This window comes from Candoia aspera, chromosome 7 (assembly GCF_035149785.1).
Source record: "Candoia aspera isolate rCanAsp1 chromosome 7, rCanAsp1.hap2, whole genome shotgun sequence".
NCBI lineage: Eukaryota > Metazoa > Chordata > Lepidosauria > Squamata > Boidae > Candoia > Candoia aspera.
The window spans coordinates 30,330,531-30,342,996 of NC_086159.1; the positions used below are offsets into that span (position 1 = coordinate 30,330,531).

Here is a 12,466-nt window from a genome sequence, read left to right on the forward strand (position 1 = left end):
GTTATTGCAACTGCCTCTTACCTCTTCATAATGCTAAGGTAATGTTGTTACCTAAACATTTTAATATATTTTTAAGAGGCAGCATAATCATAAACAAGAGTTTATGTCTCAATAGCTGAGTTTTCTAGTTTACATAATGTGTTAATTTGCTTATTCTTTAATTTTGTGCTGACTCGGAAAATAGGAAAATCACCCAGCCGAGCCTGAAGCTTTTAATTTAAGTGAGTCATCATCAGGTGTTTTAATAATGTAATAAAACCCTTGGGCTCTTTATTCCTGTATAAGAATAGGAAGTTTTTTTCTCATCCCCAATTACCCCCTGCACTAGTAATTTTTAAAAATGAAGATAGAAATGTACTATAGACAATTAGCATAATCTGTTCTTCAGTTCGGAGACAGTGTTATAAAAAGTAATATTCTGTCTTGAAATTCAAGATAGGCCACTTAGAGGTACCTATAACTGAGACTCAAAACTAATCAAAATGCCTTCTCTCTCTCTCTCTCTCTATATATATATATATATGTATGTATGTATGTATGTATGTGCTGACAGTAACAGAAGATGAATATTACATCTCAGTCCTATGCCTAAAAAAAATGATTGCCTTTCTTGTAATCCAACAGTGAGAGTTTGTTAAAACTCTAAAACAAAGCTGTTTAACAATCCTACCATTCATCAGGCCAAGGAAGTGAGCTTCCCTAGAAGGCAGAACTCAAATAACCATCTAGCTTAAAGAACACCTCCCTTTTCTTAAGTTCTTTTCGATTTCAACTTTGCTTGTACAGTCATGGTTCTACTAGGGAATATTTAACAAATTCCAACCTTTTTAAAATGCAGTTGATTTCTTGCAGAACTGGTGACACTGCAAAAGCCATCTATGATATGAGGAAGGTTTCCAGAAACACTCAGTTGAAAATGCATTAATTTAGAAAAGTTGTAATATTTATTGTCTATCTACCTAAAAGCAGGACTAATATTTAAACAGATATTACCCATAGTTGATTTAAATACAGTATATAGCCCTTTCCAACTTTGATTTTAAGTATGGCTTCAAATCCTAACTTGGCATTGACTTCACTGGCTGACCTGAGGCCATGTGGAGTCCTTGGTGCTCTCTAAGCCTTGTTGTTTTCTTGCAGATGTTCACTGCCAGACTAGGCAACATCTTCAGTGCGAAGCGGGAGTGGTCCTTGCTCTCAGTTTCGCTTTGATTGGACCTGAGGCCAGTAGTTAGCTCTCAGACAAAGTTATCTGGGTTGTTGTTAAAAAAAACAATCATGTGGCACCTTAAAAACTAAACAATTTTATTACACTGTAACATTTTGTGAATCATAGTCCACTTCTTCAAATCTATTATTGTGAAAATAAAATTTAGGAAACCCATGTTTGAATTCCCAGACAAAAGATGGGAAATGAAATGCAAACAGACAAATCATTTTCCTGATGTTTAAGATTGGCCAATAAAGCAAAAAAAATTCTCAGGCAAATAACCATTCTAATAAATTCAAAGTAGTATCTTATGAAAAATAAGGTAAACTAAGATTATTAATTAAGTTTATAAATACAGCTAACTTTAAAAAGTAAAAAATAAATAAATAAAGAGCCAGTTTGGTGTAGTGGTTAAGACACCAGGCTAGAAACCAGGAGACTGTGAGTTCTAGTCCTGCCTTAGGCATGAAGCCAGTTGGGCGACCTTGGGCCAGTCATTCTCTCTCAGCCCTAGGAAGCAGGCAATGGCAAACCACTTCTAAAATCTTGGCAAGAAAACTGCAGCGGCTTGTCCAGTCAGTCACCAGGAGTCAAGACTGACTCCAAGGCACCACCACCCCATCTTTAAAATAGAGGGGGGGTATTTGAAATTCATTTCATATATATGAGAGTGCCTTCCACTGCAATACAGCATCATCCATATTTGTTTTTGAAGCTGCCTTACATTGTTCAGATTATTTGTCCCATCTGTCCCAGTACAGTGTATAGAGTAACTGGTAGTTACTCTAAGGCCAAATATCTTTTTCATTACCTGTCACTGATTATTTAACCGTGATACTAGAGGCAAAGCATGTCCTCTGCCATTGTAACTAACCTGTTATTGACAATGTGTATAGCCATTGTTTTATCTGAGGCAAAATGAGAGCCAAAATATTTTTAAACATATGGTTTATTTTTTTAAAAATAATAATAATCATTGTTAGATGAATGAGTACCCAATTGATATGTTGGTGAATGGAGGAAGGGATCTTCCCAAATGTATGTTAAATCATTCTGAGGAAAAGGGTGGGATGGGGTTGGTGTGTATTGCAAAGGGATTGAAATGTATTATTTTATTGTTCTTTAGACGTTATTTAATACAGAACACTCCATGAAAGCCCCAGGGTGATTCTTAACAAGAACGAACAAGCTTTCTGGTCTCTACACGCAGGAAGAGTTATGCTATGAAGTAATGGGCTCCATGAAGTAATAAGTTAAAGCATTTGTTTCTCATAGCACAGAGTGTGCTGGGTGTATATGATATGACATGCCTACATCAGTACCTTTTTTCAACATTACATTTTAAAATAAGCGTTCTCTTCCTCTGCATGTTCAGATAATTGCAATAGTCATGGACCAGTTCACTGACAGAGACATCTTCCGAGATATAGTAGATGCAGCATACAAGCGTCGGATCCCAGTCTATATAATCTTAGATGAAGAGGGTTCTGCATTCTTCCTGGAGATGTGCAAATGCATGGGCCTAAATGATTTCCATATCAGGGTAAGATTATATTTACTGTGAATTTATTTATTTTTATTTTATTTAATTTTTTTTCCTGCCTTTATTATTTTTATAAATAACTCAAGGCAGGGGGGAACATACCTCATGCTCCTTCCTCGTCCTCTTTTCCCCACAACAACAACCCTGTGAGGTGAGTTGGGTTGAGAGAGAGAGACTGGCCCAAGGTCACCCAGCCGGCTTTCATGAATAATTTCATAATATATATAATATAATTTCATGAATTATTATAATTCATACCCAATTAATATTGAAGCACATAGTTCATGTGTATCTGAGACAGACTGAAGAACTATTGCCTTGACAGAGGGTGTGAATCTTCTATAAAATTATATAGATACTTTGATGGCCAAATATGCTTATTTAATACAGATAAATACAGCAACTTCAACTTTTTTTTAGAATTGCAATTCACCATTAACCAAATCTATTGTGTGGCACTTACTTGTTTTAAATTTCTCACCTTGACTTTCGAATTTCCTCCTTTTGCCCTCTATTTTTCCCTTCATTTTCTCCCCTTCATCCTTTTCCTTAAAAAAGAAGAAGAAAATTGTGATAGTGACACAGATATGATGTACAATATTTCAATGTATAATCTATTTTTAGGTCAACCATAAGGTGAAGACAAATATTAAATACAGGGAAAATATCAGGCCTTTTAAAATCATGAAGTTATTTCAAATTCCAGGACTAAAAGCAAATATACTATTTTATTGATTTGTGGGAATTCACAGTTGATTTCGGTTAATGAAAGGTTAGCTGTGATCCTGAGATTTAATTGCAAAGATAGTAAGAATTCTCAGTCTTTCATTCCCCTGTTAATCGCATTAAGTTAGTTTTTAGAAAAAGGAAACTAGATATTTTTTATGTCAGAGTGGGTTTTGTAGGCATCCAAATTGTTCTTTCATGTCAATATTTGATATGATAACTATCAAGTATCAGTTGTATCAGCTTTCATGTTAACAGCATTTGATGTGTGCCAAAAATGAGGAAAGCTTCTACAGTTAAGAATCATTCAAACAGCTTTTTGTCACGTTTTATCAGAGAAAAACATTTAAATTTTACACATGCAGAGGTCCAAAATAACCCTGATGATAGTCAGAAAGTCTTAAGGCATCTTCCCTAACGAGAGCTTGAAAGAAATAGCAGAAATCTTTTGAAACTGTTTGATCATTAACCACTGGTCCTAAACTCCTGCTTCATCTCCTATAATCGATAGACTAAACTCCTGCTTTGTCTTTGTGTGCTGAAAAATCCTAGTTTGTTGAGAGACTACATGTCAGGATATAGAGCAAAGAACCACGCTGAGATGAGAAGATTTGAATCTAGTGTTTATTGTTCTACTCTACAATGCAAAATCCTGCTAAACTGAAAAGTTACCAGCAAATCCTACTATTAAACCCCAGAAAGCTAAGGCGGTTCTCTTCTGGTCCTCTTGATTGGAAACCAGAGAGATCCAGTACTGCATGTGCATTTTCCCCCCTGAAGGGGGCCCCCTTCTGCTTCACCAGCAATTTCCATAACACTACATGCTTTAAATGAAAAGATACAGGTTTAATTTCTGGTATATCAAGTTCACGATTTTACTCTGAAGGAAGATTTTGGCTTGAAGTGATGGATAGCTGGTGTCTGTGAAAGGAAACCTACCTGATTGGAAACCTACCTGAGTTAGAACTCAGGGAGAGAGTGGAGGTTGTAACCATCTTGGGGCTAATTTTGCAATAGAGGTCAATTATTAAATTGAACTTTAATCCCAATAAGACAGAATTGGTGTGAATTTAAGGATTTGATAATCTTAGGGTAGGTTTATAGCTTGTTTGCACAAGGCAACAAGGTCATAACATGCTTCAGAATCTAATAGGGTTTTAGGATAGGACAGTATCTGTGAACGCCTTTTACCAATTCCAGTCACAGTTCCCAGCACTCTCCCTACAACTACAGCAGAGCATAGTGCCACCTCCATTACAGATAATGTACCTGCAGTGTATTTCATCTACTTTTTTCAAACCACGAGAACAGGAGTTATGGTGGCTCCTTTCCACTGCCTTTCTTATTAGGAATGAAGATGGCCAAACAGGAATCCAGAGAATCTTATGTCAACTCATTGATCAGGACACTGAATAAATCCACATCTGCTTAGATATAAGATGATTTCTGGGAAAAAAAACATGTAAGAAGGAAATACACCACTATTCTCCTGTTCTGCTTGAGAAAAGTTGGGGACAGGTTTTCCATAATTTAGACATAGGACACTTTGCACATGAATGTCCTGCTAAGACCTCATGCACCTTCCCCTTTTCTCAAAGCAGCTACAAAGTTCATTCTTTGGGGAAGGGGGACATTTTGCAAACAGATGTCCTAAATGTTCCAAGCTTGGCTTGTAAAGAAACAAGGCAGTCTTGACCCTGAGAGGCTTAGAGGCTGGAGCAAACAGAAATTGAGCTGCTCATCAACATCTAGTCATTCTTATTACTGTAAAGATCCAAAACTAGTTCTGAAATATAACCACAGGCCTTAGTAGAGTCTGGCATGGACAACTAAATAGAAACCTCCATCACATGTAGCTATGCTCAACCAATTCAGCCCCCTTAATAGTTAAAGGCCTATACAAAATGTTTTAAAAGCCTCTTAAAAAGCTAATACATGAGCTGCAGCAGTTGTAGAAGAACCTCTTCTGCTTATTTTAGTAAATGTAGAGGTTTAAACAGAATGATAAGCAGACTGGATTTAAGCCATGGAGAGTTTTAAAGATAGCAGCAACCACTTTAGATTTTGCCAGAAATGAACTGACAGCAACTGCAGTGCTTTAAGCACAGGTATAATCTGGTCTAGTTGCACTTTTTCCAAAACCAATCTGGCTGCTGAGTTTTCTACCAAACAACTCAGCCCCAGGTAGAATACATTACCACAGTCAAGCCTGAAGAGTACTAGCATGCATCACAGGTTTAAGATCATCTTCCAGAAAAGGATGCAATTGGCATATAAACTAAAACTGTTGAAAGATGCTTTGGACTGTTGCCTCAATCTGGGAAACCAAAGAGAGGGATTTAGGTCCAGAAATACCCCAAATTGTAAACTTGCTCTTTATGAAAGGTTGACATTTATTCAGAACAAGCAGATTTAGTACTTTTCCGGCCTAATTGCTCTTCACAGTTTTGTTTCATCTGGATTCAGTTTCAATTTATTATCCCTCATCCATCCCCTTACTGACAACTGAAGACATTCAGGGAAGCATTACCATTTCCTGAAGATGTCATAGAAAAAGAGACATGGATGCAGCAGCATACTGATAGCCCTTAGCTTCAAATCTCCTGATCGTCTAGTTCCATGCAGATATTGAAAGACACTGCCAGCAGCATGGAGCCCTCAGGGACACCATATAATAGCTTCTGTTTCAAGGAAAAAGAGTTTCTGATACTACCTGATACGTACCTGAGAGAGAGGAAGGGAACCACTCTAATTACCAAATCTATCCAGCAGAATATTATATCTGAAAGGTCAATCAGAGCCAAGAGTCACACTCCCTCTGTCAGTTCTCAGACCATCCATTAGGCTAGCCTAGGCATTCTCACCCCTGTAGCCCATCCTTAAGCCAGTTTGAAATGGATCAAAATAACTTTCTTTCTCCAGGATTCCCTGCAGTTGAGAAGCCACTGTTCTCAATCATCTTACCAAATCATAGTTAGTTAGGTACTGGCCATAATTGCTTGTCTCTGGGGGAATCCAAAGCAGGCTTCTTAAGAAAAGGTCTAATGATTGCCTCATTTAAATAAAAAGGCATCCTGTCCTCCCTCAAAGAGACATTTTATGATCCTGCTCAGAAAGTACTAACAGGACTGGTTAATTTTGTACCTTCACGCAACTCTCAATACCCACTACAGACCCTAACCTACCTAAGTCAGTCTGATGTTGTAGTTAAGCAGTAAGACTGGGAAAACTAATTCTGATAGATGGGTATTTAGTGAATAGCCCTGTCTACCATGGCAGTCATTTTGTGAGCACACCCACATTCTCCCAAAATTCCAAATGTGCCCCCAACCCAAGATGGTTGCCTACTTCTAACATAGTAGATCATAAACTCCCTCTGTGTGCTATTTATTATGTCTTTTCTTTCCATCAGAATATTCGTGTACGTTGTGTGACTGGAGTTGGGTTCTACATGCCATCAGGGAAGATCCAAGGCAATTTAGCCTCTCGTTTCTTAATGGTAGATGGTGAAAAAGTCATCACTGGATCTTACAGGTATATATGACTTGCCCTCTGTAAACCAGAGCTTAAAACTAGATTTTTAAACATAAAACATTAGAAACTTGGCATTTTCCATTTTTCCCTAAAAATTTAGCGTTTAAAATCAGACAGTTATTCATTTAGCCCAAAACAATATTTCGTCTTCCCTTCCCCCTCCCCCTTTCTGGGTTTTCCAGATTGTTTTGGGCTGCAACTCCTGTTATTTTTATCATTGGCATCCTGGCTGATGCTGATAGGAGTTGAAATCCAACAACATCTGTAGGATTCCAGATTGTGTACCCTGTGTCAAGATCTTTCCTAGTCCTGTTATTTGAGATCTCTCAGTTTGAGAATGGACTTAGAACATTTTTGCTTGTTTGTTTGTTTGTATGTATCAAAAGCTGTAAGTTATGATAGTTCTTTATTGTTTCCATTTTCAAAAATAGAATTCTTCCCAGTATCAGTTTGTAGGGTACAGATACATATGCGTGTTGTTACTCTTAAGTCCTGCCTATGGACTTCCCTAGTGCTTGGGAGGGTCAAGTTTGCAATATACATGTTTTGCTACTAGCTCCAACATTTCTGCTGACATTGTTCCTGGAAAATTAATGTAATTTTAAAAAACTGAACCCAGTTCAAATAAGAGAGCACTGTGCAACCATGCAGGACAAACATTAAGAAAATAAGTTTTAATATATTTTGCTATATTTGTAGATTTTATCATAAACTTAAAAATTAAGCTTTCTTGTGAGAAGAAAAATAAATAGATGTGTTAGATTTCTCTATGTATGTTAAACTGAACATCAAGTTTTCTAGAGAATATTCTATTATTTACATTTGATAAGTATATACTAGGCCACAATACATAAAAATCCATTAAAAATAATAGAACAGATATACCCATTCACATAAATGGAAACACTTTCATCAAAACAAAAGCCAAATATGCAGCAAAAAGTAGATCTAGAACAGCAGCAATCAATATTAAACACTGCACAGTCTAGAAAACGTAACTGAAAATTTGCAGTCACATCTTCACTACATAAGGGTGAAAAACACTGATTATCTCAAATTTTGGATAAGTTGAACTTCAAATAATCCAAAACCAAACTTTAGAGCAGAAAACAGCAGCATTCTGATTTCAGTATCCCTAGATGCCTCCCATAGTGCCCTAAAACTAAATAAAAATTAATTTTAAAGAATTAATAAATGGTAAAATTTCAGATGATTTTAGTGTTCTAACATTGAAATCTTACAAAATGCGGCCATAATTATTAATTTTAGTTTATAGGTAGCCAGGATCAGTAAGCATGCCTGCTGCCTGAAAAGGCTATCAATCCTTGCTGCAGCGATTGAAACCTATTATCACACCTAGCAGTATACTAGAGCCAGTGCTGAAAATGGTTGGGGCACCATCTATGATATATACATTTATTAATATATAGCTAAAAGCACAGAAAGTGACACATAGTAAAAACACAAATTTAAAATCACAGTTTAAAAATCAACTGTTTAAAAATAACAGAAACTAAAACTCAAGCAGGCATTACAAGAAGATACAAAAGTGTAATGGAGGTAAACTACTGAAAAAAACAGGATAACAGAAATGTAAAGACACAATATCTTTCTTCCTGCTGTCATATTCTGTATTAACTGTCTTCAAGACAGCCCCTTGGAAGGAATGTGGATTTCATTGGTGTCAAAAAAAAAAAAAAAAAGGAAAGACGGAAGCATGGAAGAGGGCACATAAAGGCATTCCATTTTTGCATTTCTTTCTTATCTTGGGTTTTTTTTCTTTTTGCTAGCTAGGTTCAGATTATTCCTAGTGGTGAAGTTAGATACACTAATTTGAATACCACACATCTAGTCTTGTGAGACATCTTCTGTGACTCTTCAGATAATAAATATAAAATCAACAAGTTTTCCTTTACTGTTATGTGTCCCTGAACAGCAAGAGGTTAAAGTTTTAGAAAATATTGGTTTCTGACGGCAGTTCTATAACAGCTTATTCCCTGTTTTACAGTTTCACGTGGACCTCATCCCACATAAACAGGAATATGATTTTGTGCTTGAGCGGACAGCATGTTGAAATGTTTGACACTGAATTCCGTGAACTCTATGCCATTTCAGAGGAGGTCAGTCTCTACAAGGAACTGAACATTCCCTGTCCTTTCCGTCACGGTATTGGGAACCTTGGTTTTTCTTCCTCTACTGTGGCCCGGAAGGTTATCAACCCAAAATATGGACTGGTGGTAGGTATTCCTCCAGGAGAAATGATGCGCTGGGCTTCTCGTCAGAGGCATGAGTCACAAGAGAAACTAGAAGGAAGAGAAGAAGAGAATGAATCAAATAAACGACTAGATAGTTTTCTTAATGACCTTATAATGGTCAAGCAGATGCTGCCGGATATTGAACCTCCACTTGAGGACTTGAACAGAGCAGAATGGAGCCCTCAGAAGTTATTATCCCAGTTCCATTTCAACCTGGAATATAAATCCAAGTCCAAAGAGTCTGTCTGTGACCTTAGGAAGAATGAAGTTGCCAGTAGGGAGGCCAGTTCCAAACAGGGTAAGAGGTTTGGCAGTGGATTTTTCAGAAGGGCCAAGCGACCTCCACCCTTGAATGCTGATGCCAATTCTGCTACTAGTGAGACTGCTGAAGACTTGATGGGTGTGAAGGTACCAAAGGAGTGCCATGCCAGTTTTCGTAGTACTGGAGGCAATTCAGGTAAATCTTCCTAGAAAATATTCTTTTTTTTTTCTACCAATGAATGCATGTCACACAATCAGGATTTCATTCTGAAAAAGCATACTGTTTCCTTCCTTCTTTTCTTCCTCTCTCCCACCCTTTCTGTTTCTAAATTTATCTTGCTGAGTAGTAGGAATGTAGTACTGAGTATCCTTATCTACATTATGGATCCAAAATAGTAAGAGGGTAGCTGTATGAAAGTATATTCTGGAAACCTGGCACTGTTATGTGTGACCTCATTCAACAACTTTGTTTTTAGATGAGTAGGACAAATACAATAACCATCCTTTTGGTTTCAGGAAGGAAGTAGACTGTCATCTAGAGTTATGTGAATATGAATCATATAGTATGCAATATCTCCTTAAACTGCTGTAAAGGACTCAGATTAGAATTGCTGACATAGATTTAGGAGTTATTGGCATTCAGGATGTACCTGAGGTACTGCAGCTGAATTTTAAATAGATTCATCTTCTCTTTTGCTTTCTCACACCCAACTGAATGTGTGAGTAAGAGAATTTTGGCTTCTTTACCCATTGTTAATGGCAAAGGGTTACATGGGATTAGAAGAAAGATAAATCAGGACAGGTTCACACCTGGGGAGACTGTAACTCTCATGTGCTTTATCCTATGATGAACAGGACTCCAGCAGAAAACAAATCCTCTTTCTGCTGTTCTATTTTGTATAGTGGCTTGGAGAAGATAAAAAGAATACTGGAACAGATTCCCTATTGTCTCTTTAGCTTTCCACAATCCAATACAAATGAGATAATTTCCTTCCTAACTGCCAAGGCATTTGTGCAAGGGACAGGGAAAAAAATCAAACCACAAATGAGCTAGTAGCTAGCTAGTAATATATTAACTTTTGCAAAAACCTTTTAAATGGCCTGTGGAACCCCTCACAACGTTTAAATTCTAGGGCTACAAAAAGAAGCTATTTAGCTGATCTCATGTCTGTAGCAATCTTTCAGCAGAATATGAGCACAATAACACTCTGTTACTATATTCTAGTTACCGATATTCAGAGACATTTTGCCTCCACTATGGAAGGTAATATCATGACTAATAGCCATTGATACTTTATCCTTCATGAAATATTTTTCCTTCCTTGTTAACAATCAGTAGTTGTATATTTTACAACAAGGGTGGGCCAAAAAAAATACATTCACTAGGATTTGGGACTTCTAGTTGCTTAACAGCAGCAACAAGAAAAGGATATTTTTTGCATAAAAGTTGCCAATGTTAAATAAAGGATTGTGAACTCAGTTTAGATATGGCATTGAAGATAAATTCATATGATCAGAATGTACTCAATGACATTCTATTTTTTCATTCTTAACAAAGTTTTTTTGTACCTATTTTGGCTGATAGAGCTTTGTAATAAATGACAAGAAATGTCAATCATTTTTTGATAATAAAAATTACAAGGTTGTGTATGGGAGGTAGCTGATACAGATCACAGGAAAAGCAGGCAAGCGGGTTAAGTTCCCTTTACATTACAGTTTATTCTCATACAGAAAATATTAAAACTTAAGTGAGTTGCAGAGTTTGTATTTCAGTTGATTGCTGTCGAGGCCTTTTGGAGACAGATAGTCTATCTTGCTTGACCAAAAATCTTTATAGCACAAGCTGTACACAATTTTAAGTAAATGCATTTTGTTACATTGACCAGAGGGCATGCAGCAACCCCTAGTGACAGAATTAGAAAATAACAGGGGCTATGTCCCTATGTCTACCTAGCTTTCCTGACAAATTTGATATTTATCAGATAAGCTGTGCTGCTTTCTACTCTAAAGCATCTTCTCATTGCTTTTGATATGTACATAATCCAACCTTATCTAAGATCAGAAGCTGAACATGGTTATGTCTAGTTGGTGCTTTGTGGGAAGCTTTCAGGAAATACCAGGGCTAGACTACTGTAGACCGGGAAGCAGAAAAACATCCTGGAAAAAGTCAGTGCCAAATTATTTCTACATTGATGCCAGAAAAAAAATACATGGATATGTCCACAAAGTAACCAGTGATCAAGTTGAAGGAGGAATCCATAAACTGGCATTACATATAGTTTTCCTCAATGCTACTCTCTAGTGGTTAAGTTTATGTAACAGCTTAGGTGCTTAATAAATATGTTGATATAAAAAAAAGGTGTCAGGTCATCCAGAGTCGAATTGCCCAGAATAGCTGAAAATATTGTAGGTGTCTGACTATGAGGAAGAAGTCTTAACAACTAAATACTAACACTCCAAGGTATTTTTTTTATTAATCTTTGATTACAATATTCAAGAACAAGGTGTGAAAAGTTAGAAAATTTTCTATTAGACGTCACAAGATTGCTTGGTTAGTAATTACATTTGTATCATAGAGGAAATTATTGTATGTATCTACTTAATCCATCCTTGCCAATCTAGTGCCTCCAGATGTGCTGAATTTCAACTTCCATAATTCCTTGTCATTTCCAAGTCGAAAGCAGCAGGCAAAGATTAGCTGGAGTAAGACCTGAGGGTCAAAGCATCACAGGTTTGTCAGCTGGTCCAGGATCCAAAGTCAAAGTCACGGGATTCAAGTGCTAGTATCTGAGGCATACAGAGTCTGGGTTAGCAAACAGCTGTTTCCAATGGAGAGGCTTGAATTTACTGCTCTACTTAAGTAGAACCAGCACTGGTGTTGCTCACTATGGGAGGGTGTAGCTCCTTTCTTGCAAGGAGCCTTACATAGTGCCTTTG

The 12,466-nt window shown here is 36.9% G+C and overlaps 1 protein-coding gene across 1 annotated transcript in view; it reads left to right on the forward strand.

Annotated features, from left to right (window-relative positions):
* FAM83F (family with sequence similarity 83 member F) overlaps window positions 1-12,466 on the forward strand; it is a 28,864-nt gene that overhangs the window by 13,344 nt on the left and 3,054 nt on the right. The window contains exons 2-4 of the mRNA XM_063308161.1: window positions 2,586-2,753; window positions 6,892-7,013; window positions 9,022-9,725. Of these exons, the coding sequence (XP_063164231.1) occupies window positions 2,586-2,753; window positions 6,892-7,013; window positions 9,022-9,725 (994 nt within the window). The remainder of the gene's footprint in view (window positions 1-2,585; window positions 2,754-6,891; window positions 7,014-9,021; window positions 9,726-12,466) is intronic.